Consider the following 26,715-nt stretch of genomic DNA (forward strand, 5'->3'; position numbering starts at 1 on the left):
ACCAGGTACAGCGTCTAACCTCCAATCACAGTGGACCGGACATATGATCTCTGACCAATGAGAATGGCCTTTGACCTCCCCCTTCTGACCCTATAAGATAGGCGACCCGGAGCAGGCTCGGTCTCTTCGGCACATCTACTTTCCCTGGACCTTCCTACCGGACTATAGTTCATTCCTGAACGATAGTGAGCTCTGACCGGACTGCGCTTCGCTTACTAGATGACCACGGTAAACGGTTGCATTTTCACGGTATTTATTCTTATAAGTATTGTTGGCTGATTGTGTCTTGTAACTGTATTCTTTCCCCTTAGTAGAGTCTGTTTAGTATTCATTGTTAGTATATTGTATTACCTGTTATACCTGTTTATTCTTATTTCTGTAACCCCCTTTTTGTCCGTTAGGGACTTAAATACAAACCTTTTTATGGAGTTCTAATCTCCTTATTCCTATTCTGTGGTCGTGACTGTTTATTCGCATAGTAGCGATAAGGTACATTGCGGACTCTGTCCTTTAAGGTATATTCGCAGATTAGAGACAAAGTACTGCGAAAGGATCTCGTATTAAGGTATTGGTTCTTGGTGCAAAATACACAATAAAAGGTACGCTACGCTGCGCTACGTTTTGTTCGCACGTAGTTAGGTATAAAGGGTAAGCAGGTTACGGACACATTACGTAACCTGCACTTTTCACTCATTGTCTCTCTGGTCATATGTAATGCACTTTAACAACCTCCTCAGAAGTTCTGTGGTTAGTGCTCTAAGATGTATGGACAGAGGCAGATTTAAACTTAATGGGGCTCTAGGCAAGATACCAGTTTGGAGCCCTCCTCCATCCAACAATCAATAGCACTATATTTTTGCTGCTGATTGCATGTGGCATTGATAGAGTACCTTGATGCGTGCGCAGTCTACTGATAAATGCTCAACTACGTAAACATCGGCATTGTGTACAAATCTGAATCAGGTTCTAGGAAGTAGGGTACACACGCAGCCCAGAAGCAATTCTCTGCAGTGAGCATGCCCAGACTTCAGTGAGTCAGTGTGATGCAGCTGAAGGAAGGTATGCATTGCATCAGAGAGGTGCATGGAAGTTTATTTTATTTTAATTATATTTGTGTGTAAATCTTTATTAAGAGTATCATTTTGTGTACTTTAATTAATATTAAAGTTATTAAAAGTGTGTATTTTCCTCTGTACCTGTGTTTGTATGCATATAAGTACATCATGTATTTACAGTAAATGCACACAAACACTGGTACAGAGCAAATCAAACTAATAACCTGCAAATAACTAATGACCATTTGCAATGAGCAGTACCCAGGAAATTGCAGACCACCTTAAGTTTAAAGGCAGGAGCCACCACTGTGTCTATCTATCTATCTATCTATCTATCTATCTATCTATCTATCTATCTATCTATTAGCCCTTATGAAATGGTGCACTGACTGACATAATGATATCTTTCACCATTTATTGAGGATCCGATGACAAAGTTTGGTGAAGACGTAATGCTGCGGTTTAAACTTTTCAGTACAATCCTTTATTATAATAGGTTAATGCTGCTCCTACATTGCAGTGAACGGGTCCCGGATCGCATCGACCTTGGTTACCTGTTTCCACTGCTTCTGGAACCGGGAGCATCCCGGGTCCGACCCTGGTAACTACCCAGATTGGAGCCCCAGGATTTCTCCTTTGGACGCATTTCCACGAGAATCGACCCAGGGTATTTTTGCTAGTGGAAAAGAGGTATTGCATTTGATTTGGTATATAAAATGACCACTGTTTACACTTTTGAATAGGTTATAAATTCTCAACTCCTAGTCTAAAGTTACACTAGCATATCATGTTTTCAGGATTTCTGTCTGTGGAAGCAGGTGGGTTCCTGACTGCAGCGGTGTAGCCAGGTGCCACGGTGCACAAAGCAAGGGCATGTCCCCCCCCTGATTTGTAGTAGGCGGGGCTCTTGCGTGGTGAAAAGGGGACGCGGCCTAACATTACACCACACACCGTAATGCCCATTGCACATAAAGCCACATGCTGTAATGCCAATTACACATAAGGTCACAAGATACCCATTACATACTATATAACAAACCATAATGGGTATTACACATCTGTCACATAGGTTCCACTTACCTACATGCTCATTGTTAGGAACTTGATGCTCGATGCTAGGGGCTTCATGCTCGATGCCAAGGAGCTTCATGCTCGTTGCCCAGGGGGACTAAAATTGCTCATTGCCCAGGGGGACTAAAATTGCCCGTTGCCAAGGGGGACTAAAATTGCTCTTTGTCAAGGGGGGGGGGGTAAAATTGCTCATTGCCTAGGGCAGGCATTCCCAGCCATGGTCCTCAAGGCACACCAACAGTACAGGTTTTAGTGATATCCAGGCTTCAGCACAGGTGACTTAATTAGTACCTGAGTGATTCTGATTAAATCATCTGTGCTGAAGCCTGGATATCACTAAAACCTGCACTGTTGGTGTGCCTTGAGGACCGTGGTTGGGAATGCCTGGCCTAGGGGGACTAAAATTGCTCGTTGCCTAGGGGGATTAATATTGCTTGTTGCCAAAGGGGGACTAATATTGTTGCCAAGGTGAACTTGTTGCTTGTTGACAAGGGGGACTAATATTGTTGCCAAGGGGAACTTATTGCCAAGGGGGACTGAAATTGCTAGCAGGGAGGGAAGGTGGGAGTAATAGTGCAGATCAGGGAGGGTGCGAGTGATAGTGCAGAGCAGGGACAGAGGGAGTAGTGTGGAAGAGGGGAGGAGGGAGGGAGTAGTTTGGAACAGGGGGGTAGGGTGGGAGTAGTAGTGTGGAGTGAGGGTGGGAGGGAGTAGTGTAGAGAAGTGTGCCGTCGGCACCCCCGCCCGCTCAGGAGAAGTGTGTGGTCGGCACCCCCACCCGCTCCCTGCTCCCCGCTGTACCTGCTGGGAGACATGCACTGTGCGCTGCTATTTAAAATTTACATCTCCCGCTGGCCCCCGCTAGCCAATAGGCGCTCGCGGTCCAGCAGCCACGAGTTGATTGGCTGCTGGACTGCAAGAGCCTATTGGCTAGCAGTCCAGCGGGAGATGTGATTTTTAAATAGCACCACGTCTCCCATACACAGCGGGGAGCCGGGAGCTAGTGGGGGAGATGGAGTGGGCGGCACCGCGGCAGAGGGCAGACGAGTGCAGGGGAGCAGGCGAGCTGGTGGTGCCGGAACGACTCCGGCACCATGATAGCTTCTAGCTCCCGGAGCTGATGCTCCACCGACACCGCCCTCACTATGCATCTGCCTGATTGAGCATAACAGATAAACTCACCTGTACACAATCAAATACAATTTTGAACACATAACTTAATAGTAAGTATGAATTGAAACAGAGTTATCATTATCTTTATCATGAGTGCTTACTACATATATAAAAATTAACATTCATCTAAAAACCAATAGCAAAAGAAATTATGGTATGTGTTCATTTTCAAACTGTCTTTGCTTAGTACCTATTCCCTTGAGCCTGACATACTGTAAGTGGTGGATAACCACTTGTGATAGTTATGAAACCACTGGTGGCAGAGTCATTAATTTTATATAGCTTTTGAATGAATAATGCGGAGCATCAAATGTGATGCTGTCTCTTCAACTAAATCAGCTCAGACAAGGACGTGAGTAGCTATCAATGAATGATTTAGCAAACACTATCTTTTCTTAGTTCATTTCACACTACAAAGATTATCAAGTATCTCCTTTATTACGTTTACTACTATTTCTCTCCCAGGAAACTGATGCTGGAGGTAAAGTAACCAGGGCTGGCAACAGAAATCTTGGGGCCCTGTACAATGATATTTCTGGCGCCCCCCTCCTAATCCCAAATCCACACAACCCTCTTCTGGATGAACCTCATTCAACCTTTCGCTGCTCCAGATCCTGTTTTCAGGTGGGGACTTCTCTCGTTCTCAGTCCTACTGGCCTGGTTTCTGGCTGCTGCTTCCTGCTGGCTCCCGGGTACTGCTGGCCTGTCACTTTTACCAAATAATGCCAAGTACAGGAGCCAGAGACTGAGGCCACAGTGCCAGCAGCGGGTATGTCTGTGCGCCTGTGGCCCCAGGCCATATGCACACACAGAGTAGATGGCTGAGCGCCGAGCAGCAGGGCGCACACACAGTAGACAGCAGTGGCACACAGTGAGTCAGTCAGACTCAGCCACACACAGATGGCGCAAAGTAGACGGCCGGCCGTGAGTGTTACTGATAGGACAGCTAGTACAGGCTGTGGTGTTAGGGCATGGAGGCTCTGGGGCCCTTCGGATCACTGAGGCCCATCACACTTGTCCCCCTTAACCCCCCCCTGTCGCCTGCCCTGAAAGTAACACCACATAATGCACAAGTCAATAGTAGATGGCCCAGTAATCTGGACCACAAAACTGTTTCTTTATACAACATCCATCTAAGCTGCTAAAAAAATATAAATTTTTGCAAATATTTAGTTCCAGGTAAATCTATATGACATACATACATTAAACTAGCACTATAAGTAAAATACATACAAAATAAAAGAAAAAAGTCATACAGAGGAAGGCTGACATACGGTATGGGTAAAGTACAATCTGTGTATATGACACATATAGTTCATTTGTTTTTAACATTTAAATATAAGTGAATAAAGATCATTTTACTTCCACTGCAGTAACTTGCATTTCCTTATTTAAGTGTAATTTCTTATTGACCACAAGGGGGAGTAAGAAATTTGATCAGCCTTAAACGATGACTAATTTTATAGTTGTTTTAGATCTCACATTTTACTGCAGACGTTTAATGTGGAAACATACAATTAGCAGGCAATTACCATAATAGGTACTGTGAACAGCAATTATTGTTACCTTGTCCAGTTTCTGCCAGTACTCTGGTCCTTTTGCCATGTTTCTTAAACTTGGTGGAATGTACCAAAAGCATATATTTGCATACTCCGGCTAAAAGAGAAAGTCAGTATATTTGAAGCATTTGAAAAAGTGTTTCACAAATGTAATTCCCTATTCATTTTGAAATCTATAGTTGAAATTATTAGATACAAAAATGTGCTACGTGCAAGGTACTATTGTGGCTATGTTAATGGCTTTCATCTACTTCATATCAATGAAAAACAATCTACAGTACATTGATGTTCTGTTTCAGGGGCTATACCACACATGTACTGTACTGGCATATGATTTTCGATATTCAATTTTAAATGTTAGTATTACTCCTTTCACACAGAAAGCAAATTACTGGGTCAAATATTTCTGCCTACTAATTTGCTGTTCAACATTGGCCCTTTACTTGTGAAAGGGTCAACCCGGGTCAAACCTTTTACAAGAGTTGAAGACCTGGGAATTTCAACCCGGGTTGACCCTTTCACAGAGAAAAAAATGGCTGTGTTGATCGGCAATTTAATGGGTAGAAATGCTTGACCAGGTCATTTGCTTTTCTGTGTGAAAGGTGGGTCAGGCTGGGACTGGCAAAACAACCCGGTACTCCAATGCTGGGATAAAAGCCAGGATTTAGGGGCTATTCTGTCTAAAAGTGGTATGTGTGTTTTAGCCCCAGAAATACAACATTGATTTAGATTAATTCAAATCTATTTGAAGTCAATTAAAATCAACCTATAAAAAATATGTATCCTAGTTCTTTGTAAAGAATGTTTTTAACACCAGTGGGCCTTACAGTTGCAGAATAAATAGTTACATTTATATAAAACAACTATATTAATTGCTGCTTCATCTATTCTGTTGATTTTTTCTGACAGCTTCTAAATATAAATAAAACAGTAAATGTGAATTATATCATAGGGATCATCATCCCCAGACAATCTCTTTGGGGCCCATTTATAATTCCATATTTCGAGGCTAGCCAAAAATATAAAGTATCCCCCAATTGCAAGAAGAAGAGACTGCAGCAGGTATCTGATTCTCACGGACAGCCGCACCCCCCATAGATATCTGTGGGGGATGCAATGCCAGATTCCACATTCCAGATATTTGCCCCTGCATAGGGCCTGATTAAAGGTTCCAGGTGCCCTAGGCTAAAACACATGTAGATGTAATACTACTAAAAACATGTGTATGGGTGCTCAGGGACTCTCCATTCATCCGGCCCCTGTGCATGTAACCATGCAACTGGCATGTATGATCTAATGCTTGTGGTGTATGAAGGAAGTTTTGGCTCTAGGCTGCCCAGCTGGCACTGCAGCACAATGTACATTAAATAATGGTTCCATCAATAATTTACATGGTCACATTGGCACAGCCTTTGTCTTAAGTACCCTGGGGCCTTCTGCAGTCTTAGGGGGTTATTCTGGTTGATTAGAAAGGCTGCGAATTTGCAGCCTTGCGAGTCCACCAAACCCCGCCTTGCAAATGGTGGCCTGGCCACCACCCATTTGTAGCGTGTGTTCGCATGCACTGGCTGCGAATGGATGTTTTACATAAACATCCATTCGCAGCCTGCGTGGGAACACCCACATCATTCGATGGTCGCCGACCATCGAATGATGTGGAACATGCACACATAGGTTACTCAGAGCAACCTTATATATGCATGCACATTATCAGGGAGGAGGGCGGGCAACTGACATCCGGTGATCCCACATCACTGACCGATTACCATCGGTCAGTGATGTGGGGCATGAAATGCTGGGCATTCCCATGGGCGAGTACCCCTACCCGCCCTCCCATGCCCCCCGCCCACCAGCCGCATGGTTGGGTGTGTGTACCCAGCAAACAATTTGTTCGCCCAGCGGCTGCACATGTGCAGATGCAAAACATCGCCCCTGTGCGAACGCATACTGCCATCCTTACGGACCTGAATAAGATCCTTAATCCAGGTCTACATGGCTGACCAGTCTGTCTGCTGCCCCAGCAGCGTACATCACAGGGACGATCTCCTTTCAGAGCCCTTTTCCCTGAGTCTGCTTAGTAATACATGCCGACGGTGGGATCGCATATTGCAATGCTATCCTGGGCTGTAAGATCCTGCCAAAATCAAACTGAATATGTGATCCGCAATAAACTGACCCTTTGTCTCCCTATAGCTTCTCTCTTTCTCCTGCTCCACTAATACCCCTTGTAAACAGGGCACTAAAAAAAAAACCAGGTCCATTTTCCATTTAGGGTAGTGGGGCAGTGTAAATGGGTAACCTGATTCAATGCGACCTGGGACTCGTTCACTGCAATGTTAACCTACAAACATCTTATTATACCCCTGGTAGGAGCATCTGATTGACTCAATGCTGCTAAATCCTAGTGATGCTAATATAGTGGCTCTACATTTTTTATTAGAAGTCCTCACTTGGGCTCCACCAAATCAATTTTGCCCATAGTCAACATGAAAATAGGCAAGATTAAAATATCACTACACCTGTGTGGAAGCCTTTGGCAGTCTAGCGGTCCTCAGACCTTTAAGATGCTGTGACAAACCACAACACTTCCCATTTCACATAACTCTGCCTCCCTCCATTGACACTGATTACAGACCCAGAGCCCTCCATTAAACAAACAACTCATTACCATAATCCTCTGAATATTACAAATATCCCCACTCCTCCCAGATATTGTTACAGCCCCACATAGTACCTTCTGTCCCTTTAACTGATTTCACAATGAATAGGTGGGTGCTCGCCTTAGATAAGTGTTTGCAGCATCGAGTACTCCGCTTTTCGAACTGGCAAAGGTTGTTTGTGTGGTAGACAGGAGGGGGATGGGGAGTGAAATGTGCGACGGCCTATCAGGAATCTTCCCTGGGAGGCCTATGGCCAACCCTCCCCTGCCTGTCATCGTGTTAGCAGGATTAAAGTGGAATGAGGAACCAGTTTGCAGTTACAAGATATGTTTCCCAAGACAGCTTGTAGAGGTAAAGGTTACTGATATTGTTATTACTGTGTACAAACATAATGTTGTATTGCATCTTGTTCGATTTTCATTTGATACGCTCCCTGCAACTTTATTACATATGAATTACACTGGCCATGTATTATAATGCATTATGTACTGATTTTTAAGTATTCTTTACTACCACTGTAAGGCCTGTTGTGCTGCATCTGCTCCTGCTGTCTGCTGGAGATTGCTAGGGTACTATATCAGGGCCGTAACTAGGGGGGGGCTGGGGGGTCACGCGCACCGGGCGCTGGAGGTGAGGGGCGCTGTGAGGTCCGGTCAGTGGCGTAACTACCGAGGGTGCAGGGGATGCAACTGCTATGGGGCCCGGTGGCTTGGGGGGCCCCATGGTCCAGCAGGCTATCCCCTGCACCCTTTAGAACTGTAATGGAGCCAGCGTTAGTGTGTGGTGAAGGTACGGAAGCAGGGGCTGGGAAGCGCTGCTGGAGAAAGGGAGACGGAGAGAGGAGCCGCTGGCGCTGCGGCTGAATGGAGGCACTCACTGATGACGGCACTGTGGGAGGACCAGACGCAGTGCTGCATGAAGATGCTCCATGGTGCTGGGGAGGAGAGCCCCCTATACTGCCACGGAGCCACTCTGTGCAGTCAGTGACGGGACCTGCATTCTCTCTCCCTTCCTAGCTTCTCTGTGGAGGGGGAAGGAGTGTGGATGCACTACTGGAGCCGCTCCGTGTAGGGCGGGCACTGGGGCAGCAACATGCCGCCCATGTTGCTTGGTGGAGGAGGGACCCCCTGCTGCTGCCCCGAGCCGCTCGGCTCCGATGTGGTGGGGAAAATCGCGAAGAGGAGACGATACCTGAAAGGAGAAGGTGCTGCTGTTGCCACTGCTCTGAGCCAAGGCATAAAGTAGAGGAAGGAAGGTGTACACTGTTCTTGGCAGACCTGGGGAAGGTAAGCAACCACCACCTTCCTCTTAGTCTGTACCATCATATGCTGCTATGTTCTCTCTCTCTCTCTCTCTCTCTCTCTCTCTCTCTCTCTCTCTCTCTTCTCTTGCTTTCATTCCCTTTTTTCCCATGAAGCCTTCTCTTTCTCCCTGACCACCCCTATCTCCTGTTTTTTCCATTCCTCACTTTTGTCTTTATTTGCCTAAGACCCTGGTTGTCTCTCACTCTCCTTACACTTTTCTTCACTGTCCATTGCATTGACAGTGGTGGGATGGTGGGGGGCCCTTTCAGTATTTTGCTATGGGGCCCACAGACATCTAGTTACGCCCCTGGGTCCGGTTTATGTGGACGCTGTAGTGTAGCGGCGGGCATGTTACTTTGACTCCGTCGGAGTCCGTCCATCTCCTACTAGCGCGGCTGCAGGAAGCTCTGATGACTTCGAAAAGACTTGCCGGACGCTGATTGGCTGAATTCAGCCAATCAGCGTCCGGCAAGTCTTTTTGAAGTCATCAGCGCTTCCTGCAGCCGCGCTAGTAGGAGATGGACGGTGAGAGGACTGTGCGGGGAGGGGGGGGGTCTCCGGCTGTGCGGGGAGGGGGGGGTCTCCGGCGCCAGGGACAAGGCGTCATTTGGTCGGTCCCCCCTGTCAGCTGCTAACTAAGCAGCGGGGAATAAACGCTGTGCGCATGCGCACAGCGGCTATTCCCGCAGCCAGGGGGCTGGGGGCATGGCTAGAGGCTCACAGAGCCTCTGGGTCATGCCCCCATAGCGGCAAAATGGGGGCGTGGCCTCGCGGGAGAGCAACGATTATAGGCCACGCCCCCAAATTAGGCCACGCCCCCCCCCCCCCCCCCCCCCCCCCGAAAAATTTCGGCGCACCTCCGGCGCGCAGCAGCATCGCTGGGGGGGCACCAAAAGACTGCCTTGCCCCGGGCGCCGGAAACCCTAGTTTCGGCCCTGACTATATGCCTGCATGGATAGCAAAAATTAGATTAGCTTCAGAGCACATTTTACATTTGTGATGACACTATACACCTTATTGTCTGCGATTTATTGCATGTAAAAATGGCACATCAAGTGCCAAATCGCAGGTGAGACTAAGGGTAAATTGGTCCTAAGGACAAGTCAAACAAGTATATGGTGGCCTTAAGCAATCTTACTAGATGGCTTAGAAAATGCTCTTCCATCGCTCTGTGTGTAGGGGCTATAGCGACAGCTGTGCAGCGCTGTGTGCTGAGCGATCTACATTGCCCGGTGTGTAGCCCCCTTAGGTGTGTTATAATGAACATAGTAGAAGTAAAGAGTGAGATAACATACCTCCCAGAGAAGTTCAAACCCGTCTCTTTTCTTAATTTCATTTGCTAGGTATCTGCAGGATAAAAGTGACATTTTATGCATGATAGCCGGAGGTACAGAGTATTATGTTCCCCTGTAATGGAAGTCATGTAAAGGTTAAGGAGTAAATGGAATCCTAAGGCATTCATATGGCGTTATCTATAAGCAGTACAGCAACAAATGGAAAATTCGGCACATATTATATTATATCATTTGCTGTGAATTGGGAAAATAAACATGCAGTCTATTATAACACCGTATAAAAGCATTTCCATATCTGTTAAAGTGTGTCTATGGTAAATATGTGGACTTTATTACCAATGTATATATTACCTGAATGTACCAGTGCTATTTCTATACAGGTTGCATTATGTCTTGCAAATAGTAACTGGCTAAAAGCAAACTCACCGCTGTAAATGATTGCTGATATTGAAAGTCACCTTGGAACTCTATTACTTATATGAAAGCAATCAGAACTCTTTTACTGACTTGTAAGATCCTGAGAACGTACAGAATATTATCTTGCGTTATTGTTTCTTATGCTAATGCCCCTGTGACAGAGGATTCCTGTAAAACAGTTATTTTATATTCATAGATTTCATCTATAATATTCTGCACAGGGAATTTAGCAAAAGATCTAACCCTAGAATAATCCATTAACCTGAATTGGTGTAATAAATTGCAAGAAGCAGGGCTTAAAGATGTAGGTGATGGAGGTACAATGGATTATGTTGTGGTAGATGGCCCCGGATATATGGTTCTGGCCCAATCAACTGTTACATTAGAGACAAATTATTGGCAACAAAATATACGTTTTTGAGCCAATGGTTCCTAATGATCACCATACCCTCCAGGCTGTTCACGTATAATTGGCTTTTGTTTGTTCAGCCTATGGTGCCCATATGGTCATACCCTTCCACACCGTGCATGCAGTCTAGGTTACTCATAATGTGGCCTTATTGGGGTCTGAACTTACTTATGGCTTTGGTTATAGGAGCAAGAAGCACTAGCTCCTTGCCCTAATTACCAGGAAATCCTTAGAAACAGGGTTTTTACCACATTTCCCCATGCACGATTGTCAGTTTTTCGCAATGTAGACTAACGCCAGCAAAATGGTGTTACCCTATAGAAGCCTAGGACCTACTGGTTGAAGCACTGGTTGAAGGATCCATCACGGATTCTTTACAGCATGCCCCGAAACCTCCGCTGTCACTCTGCGCATGCACTGAAGGACTCATGGCTCTCAGACCCGGAAGTCCATCGACAAATTTGCTGTGCCGCATTGGAAGAGTTGTCATTTGCGATAATAATCGAATTGTTAGTGCATATGCCATTATTAAAAATGGCAGAAGATGTTAGTGCATCCAACCCATAGTCTTACTCTGCACTCCCACCTATGCTTATACGACCCACTTTGGTTTACTCCTGTTGCCAAGTGGGATAAAAACATGACCTATGGGTAATCCAAAAAAGGCCATTACATTTTTACCTATACAGTATCTGCTGGTGATGTCCAAATGTCTTTTATTCTGCACCCAAGTGAGCTAGTTCTAGCTAGTGTAGCAGGTCCAAATTCTGGTCTTGTTTGTCCCTGGATAAGCTGTATGGAATGTAACATGTTATCCTGGTGCAAGATTCTGTTTATATCTAACAACTATTTCTCTGCATGAATTTAAGTGACTCAATGGGTGAGATTTAATAGGATGAGAGATTCAGAAAGTGAGAGATTTGGTGAGAAATCTCCAGGTTTTTTTAAAGCGGCAATCATTTACACTGCAAAATCAAACTGGTTTTGCAGTGTAAATGATTGCCGCTTTAAAAAAACTGGAGATTTCTCACCAAATCTCTCACTTTCTGAATCTCTCATCCTATTAAATCTCATCCTATATGTTAGTGTTTTACCAATTAGGATGTTTGGGTCAACCATAACTTGGTTGATAATCCATAGGCTGACCACATATGTTTAACATGCCAAGGTTGACAGGGTCAAAAGGTCAACAGGACAACAGGATCAATATGTTGACATATGAAAGGTAGACACATGAAAAGTTTGACATGAAAAAGATCGAAACAAAAAAGGTCATCCATGTTTTTTTTCCCAATCGTAGTCCACATGGATGGTAAATGATGAAAAAGTTTGAAAGGGGCCTAATTGTGTTGGGGCATTAAATGGTGTCAGGAGCATAACTGTGTGGCATAATGTTTAATGGGCATAACTGTGTTTGGCATATTGCGTAAAGGGCATTACATACATTATGTAGAATCATGTATAATGCGAAGAAAAGAAAAATGGGTAGCAGCACTTAAAAATATGGAAAGTAATCCTAAAAAAATTATTGTACTGATTTTACAAGGTAGATACATTTAATAAAGCTTTATAAAGCTGTTCTGAGATGGCAAAATGCGTCAAAATATTGCCCCACAGTGATCCTGGACTGATATACTACATTCCAGCTCTACATTAATTTGTAACTGATCCAGACCAGCCCCAGATAACCTCCATGTGCCCTCCATCTTCAGGAGTAGAAATTTCCTCCACCTGATTTCTTTCCAACCACCAAGCATATCCTCCATGGTAGACTGGACTCCTTGTTTGGCCTAGCTTGAAATACCAACATTAGGAGGCGAACAGAATTGCGGGACTGCTTATTCTACATTGGTGGACGGTATTTAACACTACTCTATTCCATTCAATTCAGGCACAGTATATACACTAAAGGGAATATAATAGGAATAGACAGATTTCTTATTATACTCAACAGGAACTGTGTGGACCATTTCATCTATGCTTTACATTTAACTGTGTTTTATATATGCATAATATTGATTGGTCACTTGTGTTATTAACTGTATTTTTATTAAATGTATCTACCTTTGTAAAATCAGTCCAATTGATTTTTTTAGGATTACTTTCCATATTTGTAAGCGCTGCTTTGCATTTTTTCTTTTATTCTGAGTTCTTGCGATAGACTGTCCCACTTCCAGCGGCTGCTGGTAGATGCGCTCCTGTCACAGCGCCACTATCACCCTCGAGAGGGCCCCAGATAATCCATAATGTATAATGGGCATTACAGTTTGTGGCATAATGTGCAATGGACATATCAGTGTGTTAAAAAATGTATGGGGCATTACTATCAGGAGGAATAATAACAAATAATGTAATGCCCCTTTCCCACTGCAGCCTTAAAACGGTATATTGACGATTTTTGAGGGCAAAATACCGTTTAAGGCTGCAGTGGGAAAGCGCCAGAGTTGAAATACCGTTTAAAGTTAAACGGTATTTCAACCCGTTTTCCAAGCAGGGTTTTAGCCGGTAATCTACCGTTTAAGAGGCAATGGGAATGCATCTTAAACGGTATTCTTTGGTTTTACCAGCACGTCTGGCGATGAAGGCTCATATTTGAGCCATCATCGCCAGGTGTGTATGGCAGCCGGGCTGAAAGATCAGAGACTTTCAGCCCAGCTGACCGGCTGCTCCCTCCCCCGGCTGACACCCGCCCCCCCCGCCGTCCACACCCCCCGTCGCCCCGCCGTCCACACCCCCCGTCGCCCCCACTAGTGCATATACTCACCCCGCCGCCGTGCCCACGCTGCCGCTCATCGGATCTGCTGCGTCTCCCCGGCCAGGCCATACAGCCCGGCGGAGCGCCCCGCCCCCGGCAGAACGCCCCGCCCCCGGCTGGCTGCTCTGCTAGTGTGGAGTGACTCGGAGCATGTAAACTCCACTGGCCACCAATGCGTTTTTTAAGCAAGTAATATATAGATTGCTGGCATATGCCAGCAATCTATATATTACTGATACCACTGGGCACCAATGTGTATATATATATGACATTAATATATACATTGCTGGCACATGCCAGCAATGTATATAATCACTGGCACCACTGGGCACCAATGTGTTTTTTTAAGCCAGTAATATATAGATTGCTGGCACATGCCAACAATCTATATATTATTGATACCACTGGGCACCAATGTAATATATTTAAGCCAGTACATATATACATTGCTGGCACAGACCAGCAATGTATATATTATTTGCACCACTGCCCACCAATGTTTATATTTTGATATGCCCACTGCCACCAATGTAGTGAATATATACTGTATATACTGGCTAGCACCAACTATATAAATATATATATATATATATATATATATATATAGGCAGTTTGCATTTAAATATACATTGGTGGCAGTGGGCATATAAATATAATAAGCAATCAGGGCCGGCACTTGGGAGCAGGTCAGTGGCGTGGAGCAAGGTGACTGGCACCCGCACCCCGTCCCCCCTAAAGCCAGTTGAGCCACACTGCACCACAGCTGACTTGCTCCGGCACCCGCACCCCCCACCCATGGACCGTTCACCGCGCCACGCTGTCGGAGCGGCGAGGCTGCACACACATCACCCCCCCCCTCTGTGGAACTACTCGCTGGCGGCTGCATACTCCCTACCCCCGTGTCACTGCCAGTAACGTAAATATGGAACCAATGGAATTCAAACCCAGCCCATTATGTAAATAGCCTTTTATAATGAAAGATTTTCAGCAAAGTCTTTCACCTCCTGAAAATCTCTTGCTCTTTGGGGAAAATAGCTCAGTGTGTACGCACTACTTTGGTGAAAGATATATGTAACAGAGATTTTGGCCCATTAAAGCCCATTAAAGTCACAGGCACTCATTTGTGCTGTAAAAACGTTTTGAAGAGCTAAAACATTTTACCTGCAATGGGAATGGTACTTAAATGGCATTTAAAACTGTAATCTGCTGCAGTGGGAATGCTAAATACCGTTTAAGATTACCCGTAACTTAAACGGGTCTGCAATGGGAAAGCAGCATTAGGGGCATGAATACTGGGGTAGAAGGATAGATTTTCTGGCAAGGTCATGCCCCAAATACCAAAATGCCATGGGGGCATTATTTTATTACATCAATATGAAAGTGTAATGTCTGCATTGAATTTTATGAGTTGTTTAAGAAAATGATATTTAGTTCCTTGTAAAACACTTTCCAGTGAATATGTTATAGTGTGGCACATTCTCTGAATGACTTCTTTTCATGTCAGACAGACAATTTATTTCAGCTAAAGCACTCCGTTAGAGGCTCCTGTAGTACACAATTCCATACCACATGAGGGCGTGTGAGAGGGCTTCAGCTTATCAAAAGATACTTGCAACACTTTGACAATTTAATTGCTTTCATGTGACAAGGAGACAGCTTTACCAATTTAATGCTGCATGTCAGAAAGAAAGGCTGTAGGCAATTTTAAAACACAGTATATTCTCGGATGAAAACACCACAAGTTTCCTGCATTCGTATGGTAGGAGCCTCAAAGCATTACTCTGTGCTATTGTTATCTTACAAAGACGGTTTGAATTAACTAAATTTTAGGTCCTCCCACAACATGTCTGCATACAGGGATAGATGTAATCTTTAAAACGAATAAAGTGAAGAGAAATAAAATCAGCTCCGGTTCTTGTGTAGTTTCACGGCGCCAGCATGGGTTCTGGGTTCTACGCTCACCAAACTATCTAAAATAAAGTAACTTAATTCCATGCCAACGTGGATAGTTCATACCCCCACTATCCACGTTGGCATGGAGTTAATTTTAGATAGCGTGGCGAGCGTAGCCACCGAGCCCGCACCGTGGGTGCCGTGAAACTACACAAGTACCTCAGCTCCTAACTGCCATGTTGCAGACTGTATGAAAAATAACAGAAGCTGGTTTGTTGGTACTTTATCTTCACTTTGGGCCAGATGCACTAAGCTTCAAAAGTGATCAAATAGAGAGTGATAAACAGCCAGCTGGCCCTTTATCACTCTCCAAGACTTAATACATCTGGCCCACAGGGCATTAATATTATGTGTGCAAGTGGTACTGCTTCCCAGGTGCATGGATGGTGGGACAGTTAATGTACAGTACATAATATCAACATTGTAACTGTGGGAATTTATAATAACAACATAATGACCACGTGGGCATTATATCCATTTTTACATTGAGAATGCTGTCATATTCAGTAAAAACAATGGGCCTGATTCAGACCTGATTGCTCATCTGCAGTTTGCAGTTTTGAATGTGGGTCAGACAGGGACAGGCTGATCGAGGCCGGCATTGAAGTCACACACCCTCCCTGAAATTACCTGGGCTAGCCTGCCTTTTTTCTCACACTCACGAAAAACCACCATTTACCACCCCCAAATGCCGGTTTCCTGTCAGTCAAATTGTGAGGGAATTGCGATTACATCCATATGCTATTTCTGTCACTATTTTGGCTCACGCATGAGCGCTATAATCCATAATCATGCGCAGTCATTCGATAATAGCTTGTTGTGCAAATTTGCACATCATTCACCAACTCAATATTGGTGCCAGATGACCTGACAACATTCGGGATTCCGATGGTCAGTATACCGAGATCGGAACCCCGACTGTAAAATGACCAACAGTCGGGATCCCGACTTACAGGGGCTATTCTCCATCATGGGGATCCACGACCCTCCTAGAGGGAGAATAGAACCTGTGGCAAGAGTAGCAAGCCACATAGCCTGCAACGGGCTTTGAAGCACTCGCCCGCTGTCTGAGTATCGGCATCCTGGCTGTTGGACCGGCATACCATACCCCTCTGAATAACCCCAATGTCCATTTTGTAACAACAGTTTGATTGTTGAAAATGATGACTGCTTTCCTCAAAGCTGTACATACAGTACTGCTTATGGGTCCCTGAGAACTGGCTACATTGATTACTCTGCATATACCTGTAGGAGTTCAGTGAAGGGAAAAGGGTGCTGCTAATTTGGCACCTCTGGCTGCACGTCCCAATGCAACCACTTCTGAAGATAAATAAATACCACAGCTGTTTTGACCCTAGCAGCTTGTCCCTAAAATGATACAATGCTGATAACAAGAAAACTAAATGTACATATTTACACATGAAAAAGCTGAAGCAGTTATGCCCAACATGAATTTAATTAAACTGTTACAATTTTCAGAACATGCGCACAACTGAGGCACCCAGACAAAGTATAAATAGTTTTCCATCTTAAGAAAAAAGTTTACACACACATCGTTACTGAGCTGCACAAAATGCAGTGAAATCCAGGGATTTACAATTTGAGAAAAATGGACTTGTTCCTCTTAAGCTTGACAGGCAAAGATTATATATCTCCCGATGGGCCTTAAACATAAATTCAACTAATAATATGTAATTGATGTAACCAAACCTTTGGTGGGATAACTTGCTCGAATGAGTCAGTGAAAAAATGACACTTATGACAACTTTAACACCTCAGAGCTTGCGTCTCGCAGAAAAGAACTCTCCTTAAGTTATAAGGTCAGTAGACGGGCTCTGAAAGCCAAATCTATTTTCAGAAACTGAGGCACATTAGTTCTGTATCCTTCAAGTAATCCCTAAAGTAATATATCAGCAAGACGCGCACAGTTCAGATAGCCAAAACAGCTGAAAACTTGGATGAAAGAAATCGAAAAATAAAACAGACAGTTGGCAGATACAGTAGCACCCTATCAAATCTCATCATCTCAATGGTCTTCAAAAGCAAATCGGAGTATTTTGTGGAACTGCATCAGATAACACTATTGCTATTAAAGCCTTGACTGATGCAATAATCTCATTAGCTCTGCAAGTTTCCGTAGAACTAAGCTGAAGTAATGACAGCGACAAGTTATAACCAGTAGACAAGTGGACAAGAAGTATTGCTAAGTGTTTGCTAAAAGCCTTATCACTGTATCTTGTTTTCAATTAGAGGGTAAAGTCTGATAGTTCGACTTTATTCATTCCACTTCACTAATAGCTTAGTGGATTGATGGAGACATCAATGCAAAATATTAATGAGTGTAATGTCGAGAAAATTCAGCAATTGGAAAAAAAGCCCAATAAATAAACAAAAAACAAATCCTATTGAACTGAAATAGTCACCATGCACATCTAGCTCCACTAAGTGCTGAGGCCTTGTTACTTCACTGTCATCAGTCGGGAAAAGATTGCAGATACAACACATACAGTACGAGCCCTTATTCAGATCTGATTGTAGTACAAATTTGTTCTCAAAATTGGTAAAACCATGTGCACTGCAGGGGGGGCATGACAGTTAAATTTGGGCAGGCGTGGCAGAGAGTTAAATTTGGGTGGGGTGTGTTGAAACTGAAATCTAAATTGCAGTGTAAAAATAATGCAGCCAGTATTTATTCTGCACAGAAACAAAATAACTCACACAAATCTAACTCTCTCTGCACATGTTACATCTTTGAAAGTGCCGCCAAGGGGATTGCTGCATGTGACCTGCAAGCAGATCACATGCAGGAATCCCCTTGGCGGCACTTTAAAGGTGGAGGAATGTTGTTAGGGTATGCTGGTTCTACGAAGGTTGTGTCACAAAAAAATAAAATCTACTATTACCCCAGTACCTCCCCCATTCCACCTATATAGATGCAAATCAGGCATATGAACATTGTGTATTAAGGTAGCAAGAATATGCCAGCAGCACTCTGGGAGCTGCTGGCTATGCACCCTGATCCCCTGAATAGATGATGTGTGCATACACATGTATCCTGTCATGGGGAAGTAGGGTTGCCATCCCGGAGCATTTTTTCAATCATGGAATTCGGGATTGAAAAATGCCCAATCCCGGGATTCTCTGTATCCCGGGATTGGCTTCCCTAATTAAATAAAACCCGCCCCGGCCGCCCCGCATATTTACTTAAATATGCGGTGTGGCCGGGAAGGTGGGAGGCTGATTACTGATGCCGGAAGGCGAGCGGGTGAGTGAGCGGCCACATAGTGAAGCTGCGGGTAGGCAGGCGGGCGGGCGGTGGGGGTCGATGAAGTCATGCTGCGCACCCAGGATGGGTCTGTGCAGCTGCTTGGCCTGTGCAGCGTGACCTCTGGCCTCGTCACGCTGCACAGAGCCACACTGCCAGGGAAGGGAGAAGCCGGGCAGCTGCTGAGCACCCGCTCAGTCACTGCCCGGCATTAGACTGCGCATGCACAGTCTAATCCAATCCCGGGATTGAAATCCCGGCATTTTAGGGGCCAAATCCCGGGATCCCGCCGATCCCGATCCCGGTATTGGCCTCCCTAGAGGGAAGGGTGATCAGCTTTAGGCCTTAGCGGGTGAAGTTAGGGTTTGGCTGCTGAGGTGATGGGGATAGGGTTAGGCTGGGGGAATGGGGGTTAGGCACTAGCAGGGAGGATTAGGGTCAGGCTGCTTGGGGAGGGGAAAGGTTAGGGTTTGGCTACTACAAGGGAGGGTTAGGTTTAGGAGGGGGGAAGGAGCGGGTAAGTGTTCTTACCTGACCCCTGTCAAGTATTCCCTCCTTCAGTCATCTGTATGAGATGCGTGGCTAGTATCCATTCTGCTATGGGTCGTGATTTGCAGATTTTTTTTTTACTTTTTCCTGAATTAAGCATCTTATTTGCATTGTAGCTCTATACAAAGTTGCTTATAGTGTCCTAGGCACTTAGAATGAGTATATTTATCAATTGGTATAAAATAGTTGAACAATGCATTCATGCATTATGTATATATATATATATATGTACATATCTATCTATAAATGTGCACATACCTGTAATAGAGCCTTTTTTACTCCATCTGCACTTTTGAGAAAAATTCATCCATCGCTAAATTAACCTAATTATTTCAAAGTATGTGTAGTACTAGGAACTCATCTGCAGTCTCAGCATGTTTAGCCAATAAAAGTAAAACGGCCATAAAAAGTTAAATGTTTTCATAAGCAAAATAATTTTCTAAATAATACATTTGGTTTGGATATAGAAGAGATTTGACTTTGACAATGAGAATTTGTTTTACAATGCTAATATGTTTACAAACTTTCACATAACCCATTAACAAACTCTATATCAGCTTTTATTTCAACAACTTAATTGGTTATTAGACAGAATAATGGTTTAGGAATATATAACTACCACTGTTGTAAGACAAAAGGAGGTCTATTGTTCTGGGCAATACTCAGGAAATTGGAAGCCAACTGCATTTCTTTTCCTCGACACAATTGCCCCTAAGGGGCTAAACTAATGGAATACTCTGAATGTTTTCAATGTTAAGCATTCATTAAATTTAAGTTATGTCTTTACACACTTCAATTGTAGATCTTTTTGAATCGGTATGCAGTTAAGATCCCGGCGGTCGGGATCCCGGCGTTCAGAATCCCGACACCGGAATCCCGACCGTCGAAATCCCAACACATTCTCCCTCCGTGGGTGTCCACGACACCCCTGGAGGGAAAATCAATTAGTGTGCCAAGCGTAGCGAGGCACCGGGCCCGCTGCGTGGCGAGCGCGGCGAGCCCGCAAGGGGGGGCGATCCCCGTCCCCCCCTTGTCGGGATTTTGGCGGTCGGGATTCCGGCGTCGGGATTCTGAACGCCGGGATCCCGACCACCGGGATTCAGTACTGAATCCTTTGAATATACTTTTTACATTCCTTATGATATTTTTTTCTAATAAAATAGATTATTAATGTTTGGTGTAGAGCTCAGAGGCACCGTATTCAATGCGGCTGGCGAGGATCGCCGAAAACAAGAGATCCTCGCGGTTTAACCCCCATGCCGGCCCCTCACTCTGTCAGAGGACAGCGAGGATTCCCCCAAACAGTGAGGCTCGAGGATAATGCAGGGAGCCGGCTGCATTTAGCTGCGAGCCTCGTTGTTTTAGCAGCCCCACGCGCCGTTTCTCCATTGCTACAAAAACCTAGCGATGGGGAAATGGCGTGTGCAGGGGGTCAGGTAAATACTGACCCTGTGAGCTGTGGCAGCGAGCAGTCAGCACTGCTTGCTGTCACAGCTCACAAAAATCATTGAATACACCCCTTTGTCTCCCTAGTGCCAGTGTTTCTGATATTATGGTCCAAATGTAATAGGGTGTGAGAATCAGAAAGAGAGATTTTGAGAGAGTTTTCCCATTTTTTTAAAGCGGCAATCAATTACATTATCAATACAACTAAATCCACCGCACTAATTTAAACAAAAATATTGCCATGGAAGAATACAAAATATATTTCTTTAGTCTAAATTAGACCTTTTTTTATTTTATCAATTACAATTACATAATTCATATAATCAAATTTATACACGAGTTGTGTGAAAAAAGCATAAAAATAAATAAATAAAGTATACATACAATAACCAAATTACTCATATAAAAATGTGAATATATATATATATATATATATATATATATATATATATAATAGATAGATGACCCGGCACTGTGTAAGATAGGGGATACTTGATCCGGTGCCCCCACTTCCAAACAGGATAGATAGATAATAGCAATCGAGTGGCACTCTGGATACTTTCTTGTAAATAAACGGCAGACACTATAGTCAGTTTCAACGTTTCATTTCTTTATAGAAATTTCGTCAGGATACCTGACGAAATTTCTATAAAGAAATGAAACGTTGAAACTAGAGATGTGCACCGGACACTTTTTCGCGTTTTGGGTTTTGGGTTTTGGGTTCTGATTACCTTCAGGTTTTGGGTTCTAATGGGTTTTGCCAAAACACCCCCTAAAGGTTTTGGGTTTTGGGTTTTGGGTTTTGGGTTCTGATTTTTTTGAAAAAAGCATAAAAATGGTTAACATTGCATAATTTAGGTGTTTTTTTGCTCCTATGCTATTATTAACCCCATCAGCTTTCTTCTCCACTCATTTACAGTCTATTCTGAAGACCTCACACCTCACAATATTGTTTTTAGGCCAAAATGTTGCACCGAGGTAGCTGGATGACTATGATAAGCAAGACAAATGGGCGGCACAAACACGTGGCCCATCTAGGAGTGGCACTGCAGTGGCAGATAGAAAAACTAGGCCCCAAAGAGCACATTATTCAAAAGAAAAAAAGAGGTGCAAGATGGAATTGTCCAAGGGCCCTCCCACCCAAACTAGGCCCCAAAGAGCACATCATTCAAAAGACAAAAAAGAGGTGCAAGATGGAATTGTCCTACGGCACTCCCACCCAAACTAGGCCCCAAAGAGCACATTATTCAAAAGACAAAAAAGAGGTGCAAGATGGAAGTGTCCAAGGGCACTCCCACCCAAACTAGGCCCCAAAGAGCACATTATTCAAAAGACAAAAAAGAGGTGCAAGATGGAAGTGTCCAAGGGCACTCCCACCCAAACTAGGCCCCAAAGAGCACATTATTCAAAAGACAAAAAAGAGGTGCAAGATGGAATTGTCCTACGGCACTCCCACCCAAACTAGGCCCCAAAGAGCACATTATTCAAAAGATAAAAAAGAGGTGCAAGATGGAAGTGTCCAAGGGCACTCCCACCCAAACTAGGCCCCAAAGAGCACATTATTCAAAAGACAAAAAAGAGGTGCAAGATGGAATTGTCCTACGGCACTCCCACCCAAACTAGGCCCCAAAGAGCACATTATTCAAAAGACAAAAAAGAGGTGCAAGATGGAATTGTCCTACGGCACTCCCACCCAAACTAGGCCCCAAAGAGCACATTATTCAAAAGACAAAAAAGAGGTGCAAGATGGAAGTGTCCAAGGGCACTCCCACCCAAACTAGGCCCCAAAGAGCACATTATTCAAAAGACAAAAAAGAGGTGCAAGATGGAATTGTCCTACGGCACTCCCACCCAAACTAGGCCCCAAAGAGCACATTATTCAAAAGACAAAAAAGAGGTGCAAGATGGAATTGTCCTTGGGCCCTCCCACCCACCCTTATGTTGTATAAACAGGACACGCACACTTTAACAAACCAATCATTTCAGCCACAGGGTCTGCCACACGACTGTGGCTGAAATGATTGGTTCGTTTGGGCCCCCACATCACAAGCTGCCATTTAATATGTCCCTGCACAAACTGGCTCTACAGAGGCAAAAGGTCGTCCTCATCCTCATCCAGCGATTCCTCACCACCATCAGTATCTTGTTCTTCCTCACCCTCACAGAGTATTAATTCGTCCCCGCTGGAATCCACCACCACAGGTTCCTGTGTACTTTGTGGACGCTGGTCTTTCTCGTAGAATTGATAATTCATTTTTATGAACATCATCTTCTCCACATTTTTTGGAAGCAACCTCCTACGCTTATTGCTGACAAGGTTCCCAGCTGCACTAAAAACTCTTTCGGAGTACACACTGGAGGAAGGGCAACTGAGGTAATATAGAGCCAGTTTGTACAGGGGCTTCCAAATTTCCTTTTTTTTCTGCCAGTACTGGTAAGGACTCTCTGACATGCCTACTTGGGTGCTGTCACCCATATAATCCTCCACCATTCTGTCAATGGTGATAGCATCATAGGCAGTGGAAGTAGACATGTCAGAAATTGTTGGAAGGTCCTTCAGCCCAGACCAAATGTCCAAACTTGGTCCTTTATCACCACCAGCGGGGGGTTTAGGAAATCGCAGTTGTTTCCTTGCAGAACCAGTTGCTGGAGAAAATGAAGGAGAAGGTGCTGCTGAGTCACTTTCCACTTCAGAAGATGACAGTTTTCTAACCAGCAGTTCTTTGCACTTCTGCAGGCTTGTGTCCGCCGGAAAGAGTGACACCACGTAGGCTTTAAACCGAGGATCGAGCACGGTGGCCAAAATGTACTCCTCTGATTTCAAAATTTGTACCACCCTCGAATCCTGGCAAAGCGTATGAAGGACTTCATCCACAAGTCCCACATGCTTAGAGGACTCGCTCCGTCTCAGCTCCTCCTTCACTTTCTCCAACTGTTTCTGCAAAAGCCTGATGAGGGGAATGACCTGACTCAAGCTGGCAGTGTCTGAACTGACTTCACGTGTGGCAAGTTCGAAGGGTTGGAGAATCTTGCACAACACTGAAATCATTCTCCACTGTGCTTGAGTCAGGTGCATACCCCCTCCTTTGCCTATGTCATAGGTGGATGTATAGGCTTGAATGGCCCTTTGCTGCTCCTCCATCCTCTGAAGCATATAGAGGGTTGAGTTCCACCGCGTTACGACCTCTTGCTTCAGCTGATGGAGGGGCAGGTTCAACAGTGTTTGCTGCCGCTCCAGTCTTTGGCATGCAGCCGCCGAATGACGAAAGTGGCCACAAATTTTTCGGGCCACCGAAAGAGTCCCCTGCACAGCTCTGTTGTCTCTTAGAAAACTCTGGACCACCAAATTTATCGTGTGAGCAAAACAGGGCACATGCTGGAATTTGCCCAGCTTTAATGCCCGCACGATATTGCAGGCATTGTCTGACACCACAAATCCCCAGGAGAGTCTAAGAGGGGTAAGCCATTGCCCAATGATTACCCTCAGTTTCTGTAAGAGGTTATCGGCGGTGTGCCTCTTACGGAAAGCGGTTACACACAACGTAGCCTGCCTAGGAAGGAGCTGGCATTTCCCAGGTCCTACTACTGGTGCTGCTGCTGTTGTTGCTGCTGGACAAGGTGATTCATCTACCCAGTGGGCTGTCACGGTCATGTAATCCCTAGTCTGCCCTTTTCCACTTGTCCACATGTCCGTTGTTAAGTGGACAGTGGGTATGACCGCATTTTTCAGGGCACTGAGAACACTTTTATGCACTTTACTGTACAGCTTCGGTATCGCCTGTCTAGCGAAGTGGAATCTTGACGGTATTTTGTAACGGGGACACACTAAGTCCATCAATCGTCTAAATCCTACTCCAGCAGTTATGGACACCGGAAGCACATCTAATACAATCAGATCTGCTAAGGCCTCAGTTACCTGCTTTGCCATTGGATGACTGCTGTCATACTTCATCTTCATGGCAAAGGACTGTTGGACAGTCAATTGCTTAGTGAAATAAGTGTTCCGACTTCCCCTCCGGGATGATGAATGACTCCCAGCAGCAACAGCAGCAGCGGCAGCAGTAGGAGGCGTAGCAATGCAGGATCCTCCAGAAGAATCCCGGATAGGAGAGGAGTCAGTCAGGCAAGTAACATGGCCTATAGGACTACTCCCAATCCTCATTGAGGAAGAAATTGACAAGGAGGGACTTTGCGGTGTAGTTGGGCACGTGGACACAACAGGACAAAGGGATTTAGTTGTCCCTGGACTGTGTACATTCTTAGCCACAGTTTCTGAACTAAACAGCAACTTATGAACGCTCTTCAAGTGACGTAGAAGGGAGGATGTCCCTAGGTGGGAAACGTCCTTACCCCTGCTTATTTGAGCTTTGCATAAGCTACATATGGCAAAACAATTGTTGGACGGTTTGGGATAAAAATAATTCCAGACCGAAGAGGTGGATTTATTGGTCTTCTGTCCAGGCATGGTGATGCCCTTTGGGATCTCACGGACAACAACTGTCTTGCCCGGTGCCTCATTTAAGCAAACCGCATCAGCATCGTCCTCCTCGTCAATTTCTCCCTCAGCACCAGCTTCATCAATATCCTCCTCCTGGTGTACAACACTGACACCTTCATTATCGACATCTGCAACTGCACTGTCTGTGATCCTTCCAGCACATGCAGAGGGTGTGCTGCGAATGCTGAAAGGAGCATCCTCTTCCCGTACAGTGATGAGAAGGTCAGGCATCGCAACCACCAACACCCTTGGACTCTCCACTGGGATTTGTGATACCATGTCTTCTTTGGAAGGCAGAGTTGTTTGCTGGATTTTTGTTGGTGACACCTTAAATCTCTTAAATTTTAAAGTGGGAGAAGGAGGAGGAGGAGGAGGAGGAGGAGGAGGACTTTGATCATCTTGTGAAGCTGAGCCACTAGTCATGAACATAGGCCATGGCCGTAGCCGTTCCTTGCCACTCCGCGTTGTAAATGGCACACTGGCAACTTTAAGTTTCTCCTCCAATGATTTGCTTTTTCTTTTTAAGGGCCTTTTACTCAACTTTGGCTTTTTGGATTTTACATGCCCTCTACTTTGACACTGGGCATCGGCCTTGGCAGACGACGTCGATGGCATTTCATCGCCTATGTCATGATGACTAGTGGCATCAGCTTCAGAAGCACGACGAAGTGGCTCCTCATCTTTTCCTTTTTTTTTATCCTCCATATTTTGGATATCTAACGGTAGGCAGCGGTGTCAGCAAACTGGATACCGAGATATCAGCTGGTTGTTGTCACTATCCAGTGACAACAGCAGCAAGATACAAAAGTGGATATATATCAGTAACACAACAAGTGGCGTCAGCAAACCAGAGTTATGTACTGCGATATCTAACGGTAGGCAGCGGTGGCAGCAAACTGGATACCGAGATATCAGCTGGTTGTTGTCACTAGCCAGTGACAACAGCAGCAAGATACAATATTTATTTTGTGGATAGTTACACTGGTAGGTAACACAACAAGTGGCGTCAGCAAACCGGAGTTATTTACTGCGATATATGTAACGGCAGCGGTGGCAGCAAACTGGATACCCAGATATCAGCTGGTTGTTGTCACTAGCCAGTGACAACAGCAGCAAGATACAATATTTATTTTGTGGATACACTGGTAGGTAACACAACAAGTGGCGTCAGCAAACCGGAGTTATTTACTGCGATATATGTAACGGCAGCAGTGGCAGCAAACTGGATACCCAGATATCAGCTGGTTGTTGTCACTAGCCAGTGACAACAGCAGCAAGATACAAAAGTGGATACACTGGTAGGTAA

General features: G+C 44.8%; 1 protein-coding gene across 3 annotated transcripts in view; it reads right to left on the reverse strand.

The window, feature by feature from the left end:
- Positions 1-26,715, reverse strand: part of GADL1 (GAD like acidic amino acid decarboxylase 1) — a 241,942-nt gene that overhangs the window by 54,986 nt on the left and 160,241 nt on the right. For all 3 annotated transcript variants that reach the window (XM_083188646.1, XM_083188647.1, XM_083188648.1), the window contains 2 exons: positions 10,118-10,169; positions 4,866-4,955 (listed from right to left, as the gene is read on the reverse strand). In XM_083188646.1, coding sequence (XP_083044772.1) covers positions 4,866-4,955; positions 10,118-10,169 — 142 coding nt within the window. The remainder of the gene's footprint in view (positions 1-4,865; positions 4,956-10,117; positions 10,170-26,715) is intronic.

Source organism: Crinia signifera, chromosome 5, assembly GCF_055691185.1.
Source record: "Crinia signifera chromosome 5, ASM5569118v1, whole genome shotgun sequence".
NCBI classification, from domain to species: domain Eukaryota; kingdom Metazoa; phylum Chordata; class Amphibia; order Anura; family Myobatrachidae; genus Crinia; species Crinia signifera.